Here is a 23,333-nt window from a genome sequence, read left to right as displayed (position 1 = left end):
CCAACTCCCGATGGTTACCAACCTCGCCGGTGCGAGATCAGCCTGATCACGAAGATCGATTCCTGTCCGCAATCGAAGAACGAACAAGAAAGAGAGGCGAGCAATCTAAATATCACTCGAAGGTGGAGTTCTGAATCACAAGGACAGCGCGTATTTGCGCGTGTTCAAGAGTAGCTAAAGCTAGATGTAAAACAAAACTCAAGTCGTAAACAAAAAGGACTCGGACTAAATAAAGGGGGCGCAGCCCCTGGAGTCCGAAGGGGTCACGACGCCCAACCCTAGGCGCCCCACCTGGGCTGCCCTGTTGGGCCATCTTCTTATTCCGATGGGCCTTCGTTCCTTAACAGCATGATGAAGTTTAATTCTCTCGCACGGGCTCGAGTGATTGGCCCAACTGGATGAGCAACTGTAGGCGCCTGAGGTGGAGGAGCAACTGGAGGCGCCTGAGGTGCTGCTGGTGTAGATGTACTCGTGGTGTCCTCATCAATCAACTTCGCGTTTGCGTTCGCGGTGATGGTTGTTATTTATTACCTCTCTTAGGTTGCTAAAAATTGAGGCTTCGCGATCAGTTCTGCAGTGGTGAGGGCTCTTTGCAGAATTGGTGCAGCTAGCCTCTCCTGCATCCCTATTTCGCCTTGAGGCCTCGCGTTCATTTGTATTTTGCCTTTGGCTATATTGCCTTGGCTGGTTGACTACTTCGTAACTGTTTCTTGGAGCCTCGCGATTGCCACCATGGACTGCGATGTCTCTGCTGCCGTCTTGATGGGCTGAGTTGCGAGGGATAGATGGGGTTGGCGATTCTTTGTCGAGTAGTTTGTAAGCCTGTTCTGGGAGTTGTGCTATTAACCTGTTGCCCCTTTCCACGAGTTGTGCTATTAACCCGTTGCCTCTTTCCGTGAGTTGTGTTGTTAACTCATTGTCTCTGTCATGAGGTATGAGACTTGATATGAGATTGATTGAGGAAATTGCTACGAGTGGAGTGTTGTGCTCTTGAGCTTGCACTGCGTCGAATGCTCTTTCGAGGTTCACGATAGGAATGTTTGTGGCTAGTAGTCGATGACAATCTGCTCGGGCAGCATTGCGTGCCCTTCTTTGATTTCTCTATTCAGAGGTTTCATCTTGCAGGGCGTTAGCTAATGATTCATCTTGTGAAACATCGTCGAGTTGTGTAACTCGTTGAGGAGTTCTCTAATGGCTGGCAGCTACATCATTGTTTGGTGATGTGATGACAAAGATTTCTCTGTCCGGGTAGTAGCTTCTAGAGCTTGATGTTGCAATCTCTATAGTGCTTCCTTCTTCGCGGGTCGAGGTAAGCAGGATGCTCTCTTGATATGGGAGGTTATCTATGCGAGCGACACGGCGTGACTCGTAATCTTGGGCCAGGAAAGATGGCTTCATCCCAGGCCAATAAACGAATCTTCCCTGTGGATTTGAAGTAATTACCAAGCCTTGAGCTGGGCCTCATAAAGGGATCTCTTGGACGTAGTCAGAATCGTAATCCCAGTCCTCGACTGACTTGGGTTCGGATTGGACTTGAGTAAGAGTTCTTGGTGGACCGCGGCTGCGTTGCGGAGTCCGTGTGGGAATCAATTTCGAGTTGAAATCAGCTTGCGAGATGACTTCGACGTCAGCTTGTGCAGGCTAGTCTGAATCGGGGTCGAGTCCGAGCCATAGTCGAACTTGATGTTGTTGATGTTGAAATTTTGGATTTTTTTAGCAAGATTCTTTGTTTCTAGATGAAGAAAGTTTTTGTCGAGACGCTTCTTTTCCTGGTTACCGATGATTCAGTGTTGAAAGGATCCAGCTCCATCAGCGATGCAAAGCCAGGAGCCAAAGACGAAGGTTGCACCCGTCTCAAAGGAGAAAACGGGCTTGATGATGATTGGAGCCATCGACCTCACACGGAGAAACTAGGCAACTCCCCCTACCTTGCAGACCAGCTGTCGGTGTTTTAGACCGGCAACCCGCCTAGAGAGTACCCAAGATGGTATTTTGTGCGGTAGGTGTCGTCGAGAATCAAGGATTCGATGGTGATACAAGGAACACGATTTAGATAGGTTTGGGCTACTAGATCGCGTAATACCCTACGTCCTGTGTGTAGATTGTATTGATCTTGTTCTTCGTTGTTTGAAGGGGGTCCCTGCCCGCCCTTATATAGTCGGGGGAGCAGGGTTACAGGGCAGATTGTGTATGAGTCCTAGTTGAGTACGTTTACAGACTCCTACTCTAACTCGGTAGAGTAGTTTCCTTCTGACCCGACTAGTCTTCGGGGAGTCCATGAAGTCTACGCGCCCTGCAGAGTAGTCTTCATGTCCGAGTAGATTTCGGGTACGTTCCCCTGAGTGGGTCTGTATAGGTCTTCTGGTTGGCCTAGGGGTGCCTAGCCGACAAAGGTTCCTCGGGATCAAGCGTAAGAGCTACGTGGAGAAGACGCCTGAGTACATATCGGCTGACTATGGAGGTGATAGCGATTGGGAGGACGATAAGAGCCCCGGATCGTGGGGTGTTGCAGGCTGTGGTGACAAAGAAGATGACAACATGTACTGGGATTAGGCTGAAGACAAGAAGGAAAGCAAGGAGAAAGATGGCCGCCGTCAAGACAAGGGAAAAGAGAAGGATCTAGAAGATGACGGGTCGAAACTGAAGGAGCATGATCATACTTGTTGCACCGCTTGTAGGAAGAACATCTAGTACCTCTTCGACACCATTGACGACATCATGCAAGCCTTGCAAGAGTTGGATCACAAGGTGGAGGAGAATGATCACCGCTAGGAGGATGACTTCAAGTTCTTGCAAAGGAACGTGAGGAAGCTCTTCGGGATGTGTGGCAACATGAGGAAGAATAAGGTCCATGGTGAAGGAAGTAGCAACCACCCCATTTGCAACCAATGCGAGCAGCGTCACTAGTGTGTTTACGAGTATCTTTCCCTTTGTACTTCATGTGGTTATAACGAGGATGTTGCAAATTTTAAGCGTGGGGGGGAGATCGCTGCTCATATAGGGTTTTTGGATCTAGTTTGGTCAAGTCGAGTTGTGTGAGAGTCTAAATTAGTATTTTTATTACAATCAAAAGTAGATAAAATAGTAGTCTTCTTAAACTTCTAGGAAGACTTAGGCCTAGATTGCTACTTTAGCATCTTTGTGAGAAGAAGCATGAATAAAATTCTAGGATCGTGTGAGTGTTTGTAGTATCTACCTTTGCTTGCTTGTCTTTTACTTAGTTTTTGAAACTTTGGATCATGAGCCTTGTCTTGAATCTTAAATCTTTGTTGTGGAGTTTAGTAATCGATTTGTTTATGCAATACCCATGCTTCACGATGATCTAGTACTTTGGTTTTGATGATGCTCTATGAGCAAGGCTTGATTTGGAGGTAATTTGAATTTTTATTGCTTATCTAAAATCTCTATAGAAACAAGATTGATCAAGTTTTCTACCAGGTTGATAGTTTTGCTTATCATATCCAATGCCTATAATAATTTAATCTCACCACCCTAAATAGAGTTGATGCTTTGAATTGAGTTAGGATCGCTCTCTCTTGGTTAGCTTTAATTCTAAGCATTGATCATATCCTTTTACCATCTCTAATTGCAAGCATCGTCAATATTCAGTAATGATAGTTCTTCATTGGAACAATCATGTGCTCTACTAAATTCCTAAACCCGAACCAGAAAAGAAGGCCAGAAAGAGGAAGGGAGAGGCCAGGCTGATCGGCCTCGGCCTGGTCCCCTCCAGGCCGATTGGCCTAGGCTCCCTTGCCTCGGTTTTCATGCAGCAAAATTGTGGAAGGCCTTTGGAAAGATCTAAAACTAATTTTTATGGAGTGTTCTTCAGAGGAGGTTCGGAGAAAAAGAAGAAAAATAAAAGAAACAAAGAAAGAAAGAGAAAAGAGAAAAGAAAGAAAGAAATAAGAGGAGTTTTTACTGTGAAGAAGATCAAGAAAAGTGCAAAGAAGGATGACCTTGTTTACGGAACAGATTTTCTTTTCCAACCATGTGCAATCCGACGATGAGCACATCATCTGTGCCTTAGAGTTATTATTTTATTTGCCTTTGCACATGTCCACCATTCTATATCTTCTCATCCTTGAAAGCCTCATATTATGTGGATATTATTATGATCATTGGCTCGAAAGGTAGGCAACCGTTAGAGAGTTTTCTTAATTCGATAACATAAGTGTTAATTCCTGCTAGCCGTACCAAGCTCCACCATATAATTGAGTGACTTTTGAGAGATTAGAGCTTGCAAGAAAATAGGATAGCTACCTATTAATTGAGTGACATGTAAGCACTTGGAAAAGAATTCTCGTTTCAATTTTTGTTGCAGGGAGAATGTTTTATGACGAAAGAAAAACCCTCCTATGAGAGCCATAAAGTAATTGTAGTTGATTCTTAAAGTTACTTGGTTCTGAATAAAAGCTATGGGGTAATTTTGATTAGATAAATCTTTAAACACCCATACTTTGATTATCTTTGTTGCTCCTCTGATCTTTTGTTTGACGGGCTACGTACTTGACTCGTTTGCTCAAGTTTCGTTCAAGATCTTTGTTCAACCCTGTTGAGGAAGTTTATAGTCGCCTAACTTGCTCGAGGATGAGCAAGAGCTAAGCGTGGGGGAATGTTGACGCTTATTATTGACACACTTTTAATGTTATTTAACTAGTGTTTTCATGAATATTCTTATACTAACCCACCACTTGGCACCTAATATAACCCCATTATTGCATATGTGTTGTATTTTCAAGCATATTGCATTTTGATAAGAAATACAACATAATCAAGGGGGTTTACTATTGTGATATGAGGTAGGCTACGCTAGCGCAAAACAAAATTTTCTACCGTGTAAATCGAGAAAACTGTCATATATGGATCACGGGATTACCACTAGACGCGCAGATGCAGAAGTTGATGAAGCGCGTCGAGGCAGTGTAGTCGATCACACGTCGTCATAGTGTAGTCGATCACATGTTGACGTCTAGCAGCTCCTCAGCAGCTCATCCACGTCCAAGGGTGTCCTCCTCGTGCGCCGGCTCATCAGGTTCCTCATCGGCTCATCAGGTTCCTCGTCGGAGCTCTCGTGCGGCGACTCATCCAAGTGCTACAAATGCAACACCTCCAAGGTATCCACACGTGCGGGGAGGAACCATCGCAAGCCGAACTGCGAGGTCCGCGAGTGTAACAAGGTGAGGGCATGGGAGGTGGTGCGTACCAATCTGTGATGATCCAAGCAACTATGTAATCTTCATTACTAGCTATTAGGTGCAATAGCATGTTCTAGTTCTTGGAGGACTCATCACTAGGAGGATGGCGCACATGGAACATGGATATGGAGATCACCATGGTGAACAAGTTCTGTGGAGATGGAGATCACCATAAGAAAACGGGCCATACTGTGTCACAACTGTGTGCATGTTATTCTTTATGTTTTACTTCCTGCATGATGTGATGTTAGAAGTAGAATGATCCCTCACAAAGTTTAAGTTAGTATGCCCTCCCAACTAAAACTTGCACCGTTCCATGTCTTGTACAATTGGTGGTGGGTCTATGAAATTAGGTTGCCACTAGTTTTTCTTGACTAGACGGGTTTGTGTCGAACACTTACACGCATAAGGGTTGGTTTGCTTAACAAGGTTATCTTAACGATTAAGGACCTTGGGGCATAAAGGTTGGGCGCGGAGACATGGAGATGTCACCCAACAACAGGAGTCATATGCGATATGATTAGCAAGAAGTTGCTTACCGATCTACCTTGTTTGCTAGCGGTGATGCTAAAGCTCACTAGTAGACTTGTTAGTTGTGGATCCTGAATCACTAAGTATCAATAGAGGGATATTGATTTTAGTGGGAGTAGATTCTGTTAAATAGTTTAATGTGATTTGCTCTATCATGGATACGTTTGTCTTAGTGTATTTTGCATTATTTTGTTGTAGATTAAATGGCACCTAGCAGCACCACACCATTTGCTTTGCGTTCGGTCCTTGAGAAGGAAAAGTTGAATGGAACAAACTACTCGGATTGGATCCGTAACCTAAGAATTGTTCTCAGGGCTGAGAAAAAGAAAGATGTTCTAGACAACCCATTACCAGAAGAACCTGCTAATGATGCACCTGCTGTTAAGAATGCTTACAAGAAAGCATGTGATGTTAACCTCGAAGTAAGCTGCCTTATGCTTGCTTGCATGGAACCTGAGCTGCAGATGCAGTTTGAAACAAACCATGAGGCGTACGATATGATCATGGCGCTTAGAGACATGTTCCAAACACAGGCCAGGACTGAAAGGTTCAATGTGTCTAAGGCCTTTGTGGAGAGCAAGCTAGCAGAAGGCGCAGCAGTAGGACCACACATAATCAAGATGGTTGGTTATACTCAACGGTTGGAGAAGCTAGGCTTCCCATTGGGCCAAGAGTTGGCCACTGATTTCATTCTTTCGTCTCTTCCGTCTAGCTATGGGAACTTCATCTCGAACTACCATATGCATGGGACGGAGAAGGGTCTGAATGAACTGTGTGGCATGCTTAAAATAGCAGAGGCTAACATTAAGAAAAGTGCTAGTAACAGCCATGTGATGGCTATACAGAACAAGCCTAGCTTTAAGAAGAAGGGCAATTCTTGGAAGAAGAAGGGCAAGGTTGGAATGTCCAAGCCAAACCCAGCGCCCAAGATTAAAGCTGGACCTGGACCTGCTCCAGACAAAGAGTGCTTTATTGTCACGAACTTGGTCACTGGAAGAGAAATTGCAACCAGTACCTAGCTTCGTTGAATAATGGCGGAAGTAAGAGTACTTCCACCTCAGGAACGCTTGTTATCAATGTTATAAACAAAATATTTCTCATTGATACAATTATTAATTCTTGGATATTTGATACTGGATCGGTTGCTCATATTTGCAATTCGATGCAAGGAATGATAAGAAGTAGAAGTGTGGAAAGAGGAGAAGTTGATTTCCGCGTGGGCAAATAATGCAAGAGTTGCTGCGTTGACCGTCGGGACGATGCAACTCCACCTCTCATCAGGATTTATTATGGAGTTGAATAATTGTTATTTCATTCATAGTTTAAGTTGAAACATTTTATCTCCTTCATGCTTGATGAAGGATGGTTATTCATTTGCGAGTGAAAAAAAAGGTTGTGTGATCTCTAAGAATGACATGTTTATGGCTTTTGCACCCATTGTGAATGGATTGTTTGTTTTAAATCTTGATGATTCACATATCTTTAACATAAGTGCTAAAAGGCCTCAGCCTAATGATTTGAGTCCTACCTACTTGTGGCATTGTCGTTTGGGTCATATAAGTGAAAAGCGCATGAAGAAGCTCCATTCTGATGGACTTCTAACTTTGTTTGATTTTGAATCAAACGAGACATGTGAGGCTTGCTTGCTAGGCAAGATGACCAAGATGCCTTTCACAGGTTTTCCTGAGAGAGCAGTAAACTTGTTGGAACTCGTACATAGTGATGTATGCGAACCAATGAGCACGACGGCTAGAGGAGGATTCCAATACTTCATAACTTTCACTGATGATTTTAGTAGATATGGCTATGTCTACTTGATGAGGCACAAGTCTGAAACCTTTGAAAAGTTCAAGGAATTTCAGAATGAAGTTGAAAATCAACGTGGTAAGAAAATTAAGACCTTACAATCTGATCGTGGAGGCGAGTATTTGAGCCACGAGTTTAGCAATCATCTAAAGAGTTGCGGAATTGTTCCACAGGTTATGCTGCCTGGAACACCTCAGAGAAATGGTGTATCCGAGCGACGTAACCGAACTTTGTTAGACATGGTTCAATCAATGATGAGCCAGTTGGACCTACCATTATCATTTTGGGGATACGCTCTAGAAACAGCAGCTTTCACACTAAATAGGGTACCGTCTAAATCCGTAGTTAAGACACCATATGAGATGTGGACTGGAAAGACTCCCAGTTTGTCTTTTCTAAAGATTTGGGGATGTGAAGTGTTTGTCAAGCGACTTCAATCGGATAAGTGCATTTTCGTGGGATATCCAAAGGAAACTTTAGGATATTATTTCTACAACCGGTCAGAGGGCAAAGTGTTTGTCGCTCGAAACGGGGTTTTCCTAGAGAAAGAGTTTCTCAAAGGAGAAAAGAGTGGAAAGAAAATGCATCTTGAAAAAGTTCAAGATGAGCCAAACGGACAAGAATCAACGAGTGATGCTAACGTAGCAGAACAAGTTGAGACACCCATGGCAAGAGAAGCACCACCACAACCACGAAGGTGGGCAAGGCTCCACGAAATGCGGGAAATATTATTGTTGGACAATGATGAGCCTGCAACATATACAAAAGCAATGATGGACCCAGACTTCGAAAAATGGCAGAGTGCCATGCAATCCGAAATAGAGTCCATGGGAGACAATCAAGTTTGGAACTTGGTTGACCCACCTGATGGTGTTAAAGCCATAGAGTGCAAGTGGATGTATAAGAAGAAAAGGGACATGGATGGAAATGTTCACATCTATAAAGCATGACTTGTCGCAAAAGGTTTTTGACAAGTTCAAGGAGTTGACTACGACGAGACCTTCTCACCCGTAGTGATTCTTAAGTCCATTCGGATTATTCTATCTATAGCTGCATATTTCGATTATGAGATATGGCAGATGGATGTCAAGACAGCTTTCCTGAACAGAAACCTAACTGAGGACATGTATATGATACAGCCCGAGGGTTTTGTCGATCCGAAAAATGCTAGAAAAGTATGCAAGCTTCAGGAAGCATGCTGTGAGGCATGGTCAATCAAGATGGGATTTGCCCCTCTCTGATTGAGAGTGATATCTCTGGGCCCCTCGAGTGATCGGATCTGGAAATGCATGGCCATGCTACGTACGGTAAAGAGTTAACCTACAAAGGCATTCCAAATCACAGGATCGAGAAAGACCGGTCGGCTTGAAGCTAGACCAAATATCATGAGGAAAAGGGAATAGCATGTATGTAATGTTGTGACGGTTCATCTGATATGATCTTCATGTGCGTATAGGAGTTGGCACATCTTGCTAGAGGTCGCTGCCGACTATTGGGCCGAGTACGAGTACTCGGGCCATGTCTATACGTATTCAAATCCATAGGGTCACACACTTAAGGGGCTGGAAGCCCAATTCAGATATGATCAGAGTTGGATCAGGTTTAAAAGTACTAATGGGCCTCGGACCCAGAGGCCTGTCAGGAACCTCTATAAATAGAGGGGTGGGGCGCCCTAAGGTTTCATCCCTTTGGCCGAAACACATATGCCGCGTCTCCCACGCCCTCGCCCTGTTGCAACTCGCGGACCTAGCAGTCTGGCTTGCGACGCTTCCTCCCTACATGTGTGGATACCTTGGAGGTGTTGCACCTGCAGTACTTGGACGAGCCGCCAACGAGCCAACACGAGCCGATGACGAGCCGCGGCACAAGGACGATCTTGCTGCACGTGGACGAGCTGCTGAGGAGCTGCTCGACATTGACGTGATCGACTACGTGTTCGACTACGCTGATCGACTTCGCTGCCCCGATGTGATTCTACATCTTTCGCACCAGTGCGTCGAGTGGTAATCCCGTGATCCATATATGGCAGTTTTCTTGGTTTACGCGGTAGAAATTTTTTTTATTTGCGCTAGTGTAGCCTACCTCGTAGCCCAACAATAGGTTCGTATATGTATAGACATGGCGCGAGTACTCCTACTCGCCCAATAGTTGGTAGCAGCATCTAGCAAGACGTGCCAACTCCTATACGCACACGAAGATCATGTCAGACGAACCATCACAACATCACGTACATGCTATTCCCTTTGCCTCACGATATTTGGTCTAGCACCAAGCTGACCTCTCTTTCTCGATGCTGTGATTCGGAATCCCTTTTTAAGTTAACTCTTAACCTCACGTAGCATGGCCATGCATTTCCAGATCCGATCACTTGAGGAGCCAGAGATATCTCTCTCAAATAGAGAGGGGCAAATTCCATCTTGACTGACCATGCCTCACAGCATGCTTGTTGACAAACCCAAAAGCTACCTTTATAACTACCCAGCTACGGTGTAGCATTTGATTGCCCCTAAGTAAGTCGATCCACATCTTGAGTGCATGCAACAATCTCAGGTCTAAGGACAAAGTGTACACGTTGTGTAAAGAGAGAACTATGTAACTCGTGTTGGGTCAGTCCTATCATATGTCTCTACACATGCCCACATTATTAGTTTGACATCTTCATGTCCATGACTTGTGAAACATAGTCATCAACTAATACATGTGCTAGTCTAATATTCATATATGTCCTTACATGAACTTCAACTAGGGACAACTTTTAGAATAACCATACAAGTAAAGAGTTTTATACACAATTCACATAATTGCAAATCAATTCAAGTAGCCTTTAATGGATATTGAAGGAACACAATATAAAACATGGATATAATGGGATATCATCATCTCTATGATTGCCTCTAGGGCATACCTCCAACATTTACATGAAGAGCTTAATGGATATTTCAACATTAGTCATCGAAGTAAGCCTACATAGGGAAGGAGAGGACCAGAAGGGCCAGAAAGGGCCCAGGCCGATCGGCCTTGCCCATTTCGGGGCCCAGACGACCTACCATTTTTTCAGCGTGACGTCCATGACATCTCTAGGGTTTTTCCATCGACCATTGACCCAGAGCCACCACCTACGAAGAACTATAAATACCTCCTCATGGATTACTTGAAGGAGAGTTGGAGAGGGATAGAGGAAACACCACACAAATACGAACCACCGCCACCACAAGAAGGAAAAATGGAGAGAAGATTGGATCTACAGGATGCCATGTGAAACGGAGCACCAGGAGAGGCAGAAACCCCCAGAGGTGCCTAGGCCAATCGGCCTAGGGCTTTCCTGCCCTCGTTCGTCGTCATCTTCGGTCTAGTTGATCTATAGGGCGTCCTTTACCTTGAATTGTGTCAACATGTGTAAGATCATGGGGTAAAGTCTCTATTTGTCATCGGGGTTGTATGTAGATCTTGATTTGTAATCACTAAACCTCATGTTTAAGATTTTTTTTATCAATCATATCTTGATGATGCTCTTTCATGTAATGGCTGACCAGTGCTACTTTGGGTTGCTTATTTTCCTACCTAGAACGATCATCATGTCGTGTTCTTATTTTCCAATAGTTGAGTATCCTTGTGTAGTGACAATATGCGAGAGGGAAAGTGTTGGGCATAGTTCACATCCACTCACGATAACACTTAGATCGAGTCCTTTCATGTATGGCAATCGCATCTACAAGTGATCCTAGATCCCTAGGACAAGCATTTTATCTATCTTGTTCGCATCCATACTCGCTATCTGCTTTGATCTAGATTGCTAAGTTCATTTGTTAAGTACAATCTTATCCAACGCAAAGAGCTTTCAGTTACATAGATTAGTACTTAGTTAAATGCAAATCCCTTGTTCCACGGATTGATAAACCTTGGGGGGAATACTCTGAGGGAAGAGCTACAACTGATCCGTGCACTTGTGGTTCATAAATTAGCATGCTAACTACCATCAATAGTCCTGTTGGCAACCGTAAGAGCGGTGCATGTGACGGCTCCCTTCTCATCCTTTTCCGCAGCCAAAGTGTGCATCCCCCAATGTATCTAGAGATGACTAGAATAAGTATGCTTCTACCGGAGTTGTTAATTGGATTAGTTCTCGATTAGAGTTGACTTGAAGTAATAGGAAGTGCATAGGAACCTAATCCTATCTCGTTGTCCTCCAAGTTAGCTAGACCTCTCTTCTACCCTTTTATTATTAGATTCTCTCCTGTGTGTGTGTCAATGACTATCACTCCTATCATATTGTTTACCCCTACTTTAGTTTAGCTGGTATTTTAATTAGTAGATACATCCTTGTTAGTTATCATATCCTTTAACCATTGCTTCCCTCTGGAAAAATACGATACTCTGGAATACTCCTAGGTGAAATGTTACAGCAGTATCCATGCGCTTGCGAATATATATATCTATGGGATGTAAGAAATACCAACAGCGGCACCTCTATGATATATTGGAAAATGACTCTATGACGCTATAGGGATAGCATTAAATGTCTCTACAAGGTAAAAATAGTGTCTCTACATATGAAGTTTTAACTTGTAGTGATATACAACTAAAATGTTCGATTATGCTCTACATCTATGTTCATCTTGAACCTTGACGAGGGATTTAATTTTTCTGATGAGCAAAATGGGCTGATGGCTTAAGTTTCATCAGCTCCATTATGTTTATGTTTGCTATCTAAGGTACGGATGTTATACATTCACACGGACCCTGCACTGTCTCCATCCGCGTCATGATGCCCTTTAAGCACAAAGATGACTAGGAGGAGGAGCGGAGGTTCATTGGGCCACCTGCCAGGCTGTCGCCATACCCAGTCTGCCAACCGGTTGCATGGTAGGAATGGCAGAGCTAAGGGTCAGAGGTGATGGGTAGGACTTAGAGCATCTCCAGCAATCTCTCAATAATCCTTTCCCAATAACTAGTATTGGGAGATGTCCCAATACCAGTTTTAGGATTATTAGGGGACTTGTTTTTGCAATCTCCTAATAAAACCTTCCCCAATGACCAATTCCCTTGATTTCTCTATGTACACCTGCACGAAAACTATTAGTACATAATTTTGATATGCAAATCATATAAAAGATTATGTAACATCCCACGTAAGTCATAAATGTTTCAAATCCATTAAGTTCAAATTCTAATTTAAATTAAAATTTAAACAACCATAGAGTCCAATTGCATCAAATATTCCAAATAAAATAAGGATAAAGTAAAACATAGAGCATCACACACTCCCATTTCCACTCCCACTCCTAGCCATCCTTGATGGAATTTGCGCACGCATTGATTCCAGATATGCTCTCTGTGTCTCATCAAGCCCACTAGTGTCCATGAACATGATCTTGTATTCTTGCTCCATCTTCGCTTGTGCCTCTTCTCCAAGTACTCTCAATTTTTCCTCTTCAATTGCCACCTTGCACTCCTCCATTGCCTTAACCTCCATCCACCTTGATTCCTTCTCAGACTTCCTGTTGGCCTCCATCTCCTTTTTTTGTTGTGATCATTTCTTGAACTATGGATTGGAACACAGCACCATATTCTCCTTTCTTTACTCTCTCCTTCTCTTGCTTCCTCCATGGAGGTCTCTTTTTGTTGTTCACCACCGATCTTGGAATTCCACTCTCCTCCTCATCGTCCTCATTGTCATCTCCCTCATTCTCAAACTCTGAAAAGGACCTGTCGGCTTTCTTCTTAAGTGGATTACAATCATTATCCCGATTGATCCAGTTCTCATGGTGTTCGTGTAACATCCAACAATGCAACATCACAACTGCCCTGTTATGTGGCTCCCTCTTCTTGTATAGCTTCTGAATGTGGTTGATCTGTTGAATTGAACAAATAATTACTTAATAGAAGGATGGAACATCTTAGAATAAACTGCGAAGAAACTAAGAGTGCAATACTCCATATATGTTGCTTACTCTATCCTGAAGTGTAACTCCACTTAGCTGGGCACGATCAACATTAACAATACAACCAGGCCAATGGTTGCAACACTCTTGGATTGTACTCCAACGATGACTGAGAGAACCGATTGATCGGTTAGAGGGTGTCTTCACAATTCCGTGAAAGTGATCTGCAATGTGCTTCCAATATGTCTTCATACTTTGATCCTTTCCTAAGACTGGATTAAGACTCACACTCTCCCATGCCAAAACCAAAGCCTCATCCTCTTGAACCAAATAGTTGGATGACCTACCCCCTCTCTTCTTTGCACTAGGAAATTCAATGTCTTTTTGCGTCAATGCATGAATACATATAATCTAAATTATTACTCTCCCCAAACTTAACAGATCATTGGTGAAATTATCCATAATTAAGATGTATACGAAAGTTTTTAGACAAATCAAAGAAGCTGACCAAAGCTAATGGACACTTTATTGTCACAATGTCACTAGCTCACTGCCTTGTAAACAGACTTGCAGCTTCCATGTGAGACATATGTTGACCTGCTAATCTGAGTTAATAATTTTATCTTCCCTTCAATAGGTAACAAACTGTGCTATTAATAATGAATGCATAAACATTATTACGCACATTTGCGCTACAAGCTACCAAGAAAATGGGGAAAAAACCGAGCAAGATGAACAAGTATACCTTTGGTGCATTTCATCGAACATGCTTAGGCCGTCATCCCTATCGAGATCACCAGTGGCTTGGGCGGCCATGGCGGATGTGGAAGGGGCAGGAGATGAGTGGACCACCCTGGAGGTCGTGCCCCCAACTTGCGCGGCTGCTGGTGTGCCCATCCACGTCGGGCCTCCATGCCCCGCCAAGATCGAGCCAGGGGACTACCGGGGGTGCCGACCCTGCCACACCCAAGCCCCAGGCTTTGGCACCTCCTCCGCGCTGCTGTGGATGCCGCTGGCAGCACCGCCACCGCTGGCTCGGGTGCGGGCGTCGCGGGAGGGGCGGCCATTGGCCTAGGCGCCATGTCAATGCCGGGCGGATGGAGCGGGGGAGGGGTAACGGATCCCTGCGACTCCATTCTCTGGGTCTCGCCGGAGGGGAGCAGGCGGGCGGCGACCAGGGGCAGTGGTGGGCACTCCAAAGAATCCGCGGGAGGACAAGGGGGAAAAAGATGGGCGTGAACAGAACCGGATTTCGTGAGGTCCAACTTTTCCCTCTATTTCATTTTAGGAGAGTTGCGAGCAATTGGGATGAGCAAAAAATATTGGGAGAAGGAGGTGTGTTGGGAAACTGCTGGAGCAAGTTTTTTTCCAATATTGGAAGTTTTTTTTTGATGGAGACCGCTGGAGATGCTCTTAGGACACTAATTTTGTATTTTTAGCCCTCCACCACCTCAAATTTAACACTTATAATCCAAGTTACATTCCACGTGGCTTGTCACCATGGCAATATATGCTCCATGGTGTACACATGACCGTACACCGCACGTTTTGCAACTTGTTGGACCAAAGTGGTACAACCATACAAGTTGTTGTACTGAAGATGCAATTTACTCTTATAAATGATCTAATAATCCATCATCTCTAGCTTAAGGATTATAAGCAATATAATGTGGGATGACCGACGACAAACAAGGACAGTTTCTACGAGAGAAAACTAATAATGCAGACATTACCTAATTCTACACTAGGAAAAGTATGGTGACCTCCCAACAGGTGAAGATAGATGATCGAAGGAGAGGAGGGAGAAAATTAAACTGAGCAAACAATTAATTTCTTAGGCTATGGGTTCGCATGGTGCATTAGAAAAAAAATCTAGATTGGTGTCCATATGATATAGCTTGAGATAAAAACTACTAGGTACTTTGGTAGCGTTATTACATTGGGATTGTTCTTGTAAGGGCATGTGCATTGTTACACGTATATAGTCTCATAGATTGTCTTATGCAATACTACATAAGATTTATTGTGATGTGGAGGAGAGAGAGCAATGTGAGAAAAGAGACGGTTGTGCAGAAGTAAAATTTAGGACGACAAGACAACTCCACCATCATATGAGTTGTTGGCACACAGCTCACATTTATTTATATACAAATAAAAAAATAGAATTGCTATAAAACAACTCAAAAGATAACTTATTATACTATTTTAAATTAATATAAACATTACGTATTGAAAGGATCAAGATGCCAGGGGTGAATTAGGCTTCTACAATTTTTCTCATTAATTAAAACCTAATATCATGCCTAATCACCCCATGTGCTTACAACCTTAAAAAGTGTGTCTATTCTATTCGTACAAAGGTTCGCGACCTAGTTCCAACCCTATACTAGCATGGCAATTCTAGGAATTGACATGCGGAAAGTAAATGCGGAATTTAAGTGCGGAAAGTAAAGAGGGTTAGAACACCGATTTTTTCCTGAGGTACCAAAGAGTCGGCACTCTCCTTTAGTCCTCGGTTGAGCACATGCACAAGGGTATAGCTCCCCCTTGATCCGCGCAAGGATCAAGCGATCACTAGTGGTAATCCATTCTCCGCTCCGGATCGGTGGATTCCAAACCGAGAACAACACTTCTTGGGCATCTCACAAGACACCTCCTTGAGAGCTCACCAAGAACACCACCACCAAGCCATCTAGGTGATGCCAATCACCAAGAGTAACAAGCAAAGACTCTCACTTGACCTACATAAGCTAAAGGGAAGGATGGATGCCCACTTGCTACTCTCCAAGCACTAATGATGTACTTAATCTTCAATCAAGAACTTTTCAAATCACTTCTAGTGGTTAACTTGCCCTTGACCTCAAAAAATTATCCTATCAACTTCACTAAGTGCCAAGATAAGAATGAACCACCATAAGGTGTATTTATATGCCAATGCAAGAAAGTAGCCATTGATGTTCACGTGCACAGAAAACAACATCACCGAATCAATCGGTGAAGGCTTCAAGTACAACTCTTCAATGGCAACTAACACATCACCAACATATTCGGTGCATCGCTCCTGTTACCCCGTAACAATTGGTGTGGCACAATTTATTTCCTGTAGCCACCGAATCAATCGGTGGACGCTGCTTTACTCATTTCTCTCCCTGCAGCCACCGAATTCGGTGACAGACCACTGATGTCATCAAATCAGTCGGTGACACTAGTCTGTACATACTAAGTGTTTAAAACTCATCCAATTCAATCACTTTTTAGTTTCCACACTTCTTCTTCACATCCCTGGGCATCATCTGAGCTACCTAGTGCCTAGTTTTCACAAGCGTGCATTCCACTCAACTCAAGGAGTCACCTAGGTCAAGCTACTACTCTTTGCCACCCTTTGTAGTACGGCTAAAGGAAAATAAAAGAGCTATACTAAACCAAGTATCTCTCAACACAAAATGATACTTGGAACTAGCTTGTCCTTAGTCTTCACGCTAATCCTTAGAACCAATATAATTTCAATCACACGATGGGGGTTAACAATGCGATGAAACTCCATCATTGCACTAATTTAATGAACGCCGCTGATACACAATAGTTCGCAATGATCATATTCTAATTAATCACTAAAATCGAATTAGGGGCTAAATGCTGCTTCACGTGCCACGGAGAATAATAACCACAAAAGCCACAGCTTATTGACGTAATGACGATCGTTCCGCGGCCCTGTGGTTGCAGCTAGCTGCCAAGGTTTTGCTGTCTGCTTGTCGCTAATCAGCTGGCCGCCACTCCGTTCTTGCACCTAAACTAACCACCAAAGTGGTGCAAATCCGGATTAGCGCGGCACAATCGGTGATGCCTACGCGCAACCTACCATCTCCAATGATCCGATCAATCAATCATCGTGGGCCGCTCCAATCCCCATTCCCGCCGTGCCTCGCTGTCCCCCGCCACATAAAATCCGGCGCAAGAGACCACTGAGCAGCGCGGAACGCTCCAGCTGAAGGGGCGACGTCTCAACGGCCGCCGACCGACGGGGCCCAGCGCGGTGCCTCGGGAGGACCCATCCTGGCGTTCGTCTCCATCGCACGGCGGTGCGGCGCCCGAAGCATTCGAGGCGGGCCCGCAGCAGCGAGCGAGACGGGGTGTCGGTGGAAGTGGAGCGGGAGCCTCTCGCATTCACTTTTGCATGGTCAATTGGTCATGGGAGCGGTGGAAGGGGCGGAACGGAACGGAAGGAAAGCGAGGCGTGCAAGGGTGAAGGCGAAGGGTGAGCGGCGCGCGCGGTCCGGGTGGCGCCTCACTGTAGCGTGCAAGCCGGGGGGTGTGGGCCCGCGACGCCGCGAACCACGCAGGCTGCGACGCTTGCTTGCACGGTGCGACGGCGTGTGCGTGTGTGGGCCTGCTACGGACGGAAATCACGCTTCTGCCACCGTATCTGATCCCTTTGGGTTTCCTTTCCCGGCCACCGGGCACCTAGCTAGTTTTATTTTCAGACGAGCTGCCATGCGACGAGAGCCGCCGTTCCCGTGATGAACGCCGGCAGTCGGTCCATCAGGGTTGCGTGTCCAAGTTCTGATTCACCAATTGATGCTGCCTAGTGTCCGTCCACACGTGGAGGAGCCAACCGAACCATCCATTTTGATTAGCCCAGAACACGGTTGAGTCAGACCACGTTCCGCCAACACCTTACCGGGCCCCAAGATGTCTGCTTGGATGAAAATTGGCCTTTCTTCTCGACCTGGCTCGAGAATCAGGGTGTTTGATTATATCGACTAATGGCCAGTTTGGGAAAACTTTAACACCCCATTTAACACCTTTTTAACAAAATCCAAACACTTATATTAAAGGAGTAGTGTTAAAATTTAACACCTCTCTTTTCATAAACACATGGAGGGGGTGTTAAAATTTGCTAAAGGTGTTAAAAGTGGTCCCCTCCCCACTTATCCCTGGTTGCCCCCCTCTCTCTCCTCCTCTCTCCACTTATTAGACAGCATTTAAGAGCATTATTGAGGGGTAATGCAGTCCTTTTCCAACAAAGGTGTCACCCCACATGTGTTAAAGTTTAACACCTCATTTGAGGGTGTTAAAGTTTAACAGGTGTTAAACTTTAACACCCCTTCCTAAACATGAACTAATTAGACTTAATAGATTCGTCTCACGAATTAGCCTCCATCTATGCAATTAGTTTTATAATTAGTAGTATATAAACATTCGATGTGACAGAGACTAAACTTCAGTCCGTGGAACCAAACATCCTCTTAAACGCAGTTCTACAGAAGCAAAATTGGCAATCATCAGCTCTAGGTCACTGTTACTCAGAGCCCATGTGCTACCGTATCACTCTGCGCACGTCACATTTGCGGGGACGATAATTCTAAGAAAAAGAACATGAATGGGTGGCATTTGGTTTTCCAGATCCATGTTCCAAAACAAAACGGTCGAAAAGACCGGCTACACCAGAGACTTAAAGGGATGTTTGGATCTATGAACTAATTTTATTTTGGATCACATCAGATGTTTAGATACTAATTAGAAGGACTAAACGTTAACTAATTATAAAACTAATTGCATAAGCCGTGACTAATTCACGAGATGAATCTACCTAATTAGTTTATGATTAGCACATATTTGTAGTAACACCACATGGTCAAATTATGGACTAATTAGGCTTAATAGATTCGTCTCACGAATTAACCTTTATTTATTCAATTAATTTTATAATTAATCTATATTTAATATTTTCAAGGACTAAACTTCTCCGAACGGGACCTTAAATCGGGACGTCCACACGCAAAGGATCGATGTAACCATCAGAAATATTCTATCAGCGCAGACGGTAAGCAACGTCTTCCTAGACGAATCACACCGACACTATATACCTGGCAAACTGCTGCGTGCAGGCAGCTGCTCCAACGGCCGCAAGCCCGCAAGCGCAAGGCACGCCACCCCAAAAGTCCGGCCGGCCCGCTGACGATGCCGCCTTTCTTTTCTACCCGGATTTTGTCCCTTGCTTCCCCCCACACTCCTCTAGATTCGCGACTGAAGCGAAACCAGTCAGCGCCAATAACAAAAACCACGGTGGCATTCCGGCGATTATCCACATACTCTGATGGCACTTTGAGCACACCGCGTCCCCCGCCAGATCTTGCTGGCTGCACACGGCCAGGCATTACATTACCCCACCGTCCACCTGCTCGGGCATCATCACTCCGTTATTGCTGTGCTCTGCTCTCCACTCACTCCCCTAGCTAGCTCCCCTCCCCTAGCAAAGCTCGCCGCCGACAGCAGCAGCAGCTAGCTAGCCAGGCCAGAGCCCGGAGTGATGGGCCTGCGGCGGCTGGCCGTGGCGGCGGCGGTGCTGGCCGTGTGCGCTGCCGCGGTGGAGGGGTTCGACATCCTCCAGATCCTGGGGAAGCACGACGAGTTCTCACAGTTCTGCAAGCTGCTCAACGAGACGCACCTCGCCGGCGACATCAACCGGGACCGCACCATCACCGTGCTCGCCGTCGCCAACGGCGACATGGGCCACCTCACCAGCGCCCACTACTCGCTCGGGACCATCCGCCACATCCTCGAGCTGCACGTCGTCGCCGACTACTACGACGAGAAGAAGCTCAAGCAGCTGTCGCACGGCGCCACCGCTGCATCGACCCTTTTCCAGGTAAGCAACAGCTGCGAGTGTCTTCACTCTTGCTTTCAGTTAATTTGTTGTTAGATCTGCAGCTCACTAGACCGTTTGAAGCTTTACATTCCTTCAACTGTTTTGCATCAGCTATTCTTGAAAAGATAAAGATGACTGACAGAAATTTTTTTCCCAACCCAAGGCATTTTGTAATCATTTCCATCTCATTGAGTAACTTCAGAGGCTATTTTATTGAGTAACTTCAGAGGCTATTTTACTGTTTTTGGCTTTAAAATTTTGACCCTTTTTTCTCTCTCTCTGCCGAAAGTGCCTTGCCCTGCCTGGGTTGCTTTATCATAGGCTCATAGAGAATAATTCTGCCGCCAAATTTAATGGGCTTCGGTTAGAACAGTTAGGCACTAAATAAATTTGGATCGCAATAATGCTATTTTTCTCGTTCATCAATGTTTGCCCGAAGTAAAACTTTTTTAACTTTAAATATCTGTAATTTTATATAGATTGACAACATAATATTAGAGATATTAGGTTCATTACGAAATAAAATTTGATACAACATATATAGCTTTTTTTCATTTAAGATAATATGTTTTTTTAGATAGTGCCGGCCTCTTATAAACCGTGTCAATATTCTAATGGGCTTATTTTGGGATAAGGAGGAAGAGTAATTATTTTGAAGAAAAGAGCTTCTTTTGCCGAATAAAAAAAAAGACTCAAATCTCATAGATATATCCTTGTGGAACCTAACTAATGCTCCAAATCCATTTACTGACTAGTTCCAATTTTGTATACAATCGCTTTTGAAGTGATGCCCACGCACATGCACATGTTGGCCTATCTTCTCACAAGGTTGCTGAAACAATAAATTAGCGGCTTCTCCAGCCACATTATTTTTCACACTCGAATCCCTGGATTGTCGGGCCAGCTGAAATTCCCAAGGCAAGATCTAAACAAACATGTGTAGGATTGTTAATGCAACTTCTTTTAGAACTTGGATACAATGGAGAGTCAACACATAGTCAACGAACCATTCATGATGTGTTTTATAGAACTTTGTACGTATCTAAATTGGGGGGAAATGTACTGTGCGGTTTCAGTTAGTAGCTGGCAAGCCGCACAAACAAAAGTGAGCAGAATGTTTGCATTGAATGATAATCCTTGAGTATATGGCATGAAGTAGGTCAGCTGAATTGGACCCTGCAATATTCAATCGTTCTCCATTCCATACAAGTTTGCAATTGAAGTGAAAAGCTATTACTCCCTCCGTTCTACATTAGAGGTTGTTTTGACTTTTTTTAGATTTATATACTTTATTATGTACTTAGATATATCTTATGTATAATAATATTTATATATTTAAAAAAGTCAAAACGATCTATAATTTAGGACGGAGGGAGTAGTGACCAGTACTAACCGATGATGCTCTTCATCAATGTGCAGCGATCCGGGTTTGCCCCCGGCATGGCAGGGTACGTCAACATAACGCAGCACCGCGGCGGCAAGGTGACGTTCATCGTCGATGACGCTGCTGACTCCGTGAAGCCCGTCACCTTCGTCAAGCAGATCGAGAGCCACCGCTACGATTACTCGGTGCTCCAGGTCAGCAGTGTGCTGTCCTCCCCGGAGGCCGAGGCGCCCGTGGCCCCGCCGGCTCCGGTCAACCTCACCGAACTCCTCTCCAAAAAGTACTGCAAGAGCTTCGCCGGCCTCCTAGCTGCCGATGCCAAAGCCTTCGATACCATCAACGGAACCAAGGACACTGCGCTCACGCTCTTCTGCCCTGTCGACGCCGCCGTGGCCGCCTTCATGCCAAAGTTCAAGAACCTGACGGCCAAGGCCAAGACGGCCATCCTGCTCTACCACGCCGTGCCGGACTACTACTCCATGCAGTTCCTCAAGTCCAATAAAGGCAAGGTGACCACGCTCGCCAGCACCAGCGTTGCCAAGAAGGACTACACCTACGAAGCGCAGACCGAGGCAGACACCGTCACGCTCGACACCACGGTCACCACCTCCACCATCCAGGCCACCGTCAGGGACGATGACCCTCTCGCCATCTACGCCGTCTCCAAGTTCCTGCAGCCCAAGGAGTTGTTCAAGCCCAAAAAAGCTGAGGACCTGGCGCCGTCGCCCGCACCGGAGGTGCCCAAGAAGAAGACCAAGAAGAAGCCTGGAAGCACATCGGCGGCCGCCGCGCCCTCGGACGACGACAGCGCTGACGGCCCAGCTGCCGACGACTCAGCCGACGACGCCGCGGACAAGGCCGGCGCCGCGCCATCCATGCTCACCCGGTGGGGCACCGCGGCTGCGATGGTGGCCGCGGCGCTGGCGTTGGGGGCCTAAGGTGTGCGCTGATGTGTTATGTTTTTCTTGTGACTTATTGGAACCCTCTTCTTTTCTTTGTCCAATTCGTGTCCCTTGTTGGTGCAGAAAATAAGAAGGGCCATTTTACTTTATTTATATATATATTGTTGCTGGATTCTTCAGAGAAGAAGGGGAAAAAAGGAAGGCTTAGAGGTGTGTGATGTAGCTCTTTGGATTGTTTATTGGGTTGTGGTGATCATTTTGTAATGATAGTGGTCAGTGGAATCGGATAGTGTGTGTTTACATGTGATACTATAATGCATCATGGAGTTTAGTACTCCATTGTTTCGCTTTCAGTCTGTCCAAGTTTTAGCTTTCGGGGTCACATGCCTTGCATATTCTTTTAACCCACAAAGAAAAGTTGCAAGGGTGCAAAGGGGACCTTGGCACGTGGTGACATTGCTTCTTCAGATTGCAAAGTGGTCTTGCTTATGTGATTTAGTCACTTTGAGTCCAGTCTCAATGAGAGTGAGAGTGTTATGGGGTTTTTTAGTCCAGTCTCAATGAGAGTGTTATTAGTCCAGTCTCAATGAGAGTGTTATGGGATTTTATAGGTATTAAATCACATATCACATCAGTAAAACTGCTGACGTTAATTATGAGGGGAGGGGAGTTTCATTTCGATGAAACCCACTTGACACAGCTACCAAGTCTTATGAAACCTAATGAAACTTGCACTAAGCATGTTATGGTTTCATGGCATGATACATTTGATCATTATACATTTGATCATAACTCAATGTAAAAATAAAATGATCCAGGCTATTTATAAAACTGTTGGCACAGCTACCAGGTCTTATGAAACCTCATGAAACTTGCACTGAGCATGTTATGGTTTCATAGCATGATACATTTGATCATAACACAATGTAAAAATTAAATGATCCAGGCTATTTATAAACTGTGCACTGAGAGTGATAGTTT

The 23,333-nt window shown here is 44.8% G+C and overlaps 1 protein-coding gene across 1 annotated transcript; it reads left to right on the top strand.

Annotated features, from left to right (window-relative positions):
* Nucleotides 1-19,594: 19,594 nt before the first annotated feature.
* LOC101762611 (fasciclin-like arabinogalactan protein 2) lies at nucleotides 19,595-22,705 on the top strand. Its single transcript, XM_012847082.3, has 3 exons — nucleotides 19,595-20,066; nucleotides 21,486-22,389; nucleotides 22,476-22,705. Exons 1-2 carry the CDS (start codon nucleotides 19,728-19,730, stop codon nucleotides 22,386-22,388), a joined length of 1,242 nt encoding a protein of 413 aa, XP_012702536.1. The 5' UTR covers nucleotides 19,595-19,727; the 3' UTR covers nucleotide 22,389; nucleotides 22,476-22,705.
* Nucleotides 22,706-23,333: the final 628 nt, after the last annotated feature.

The sequence above is a fragment of the Setaria italica genome, chromosome VI, assembly GCF_000263155.2.
Source record: "Setaria italica strain Yugu1 chromosome VI, Setaria_italica_v2.0, whole genome shotgun sequence".
NCBI lineage: Eukaryota > Viridiplantae > Streptophyta > Magnoliopsida > Poales > Poaceae > Setaria > Setaria italica.
This window is presented reverse-complemented; position numbering and strand designations above follow the sequence as displayed.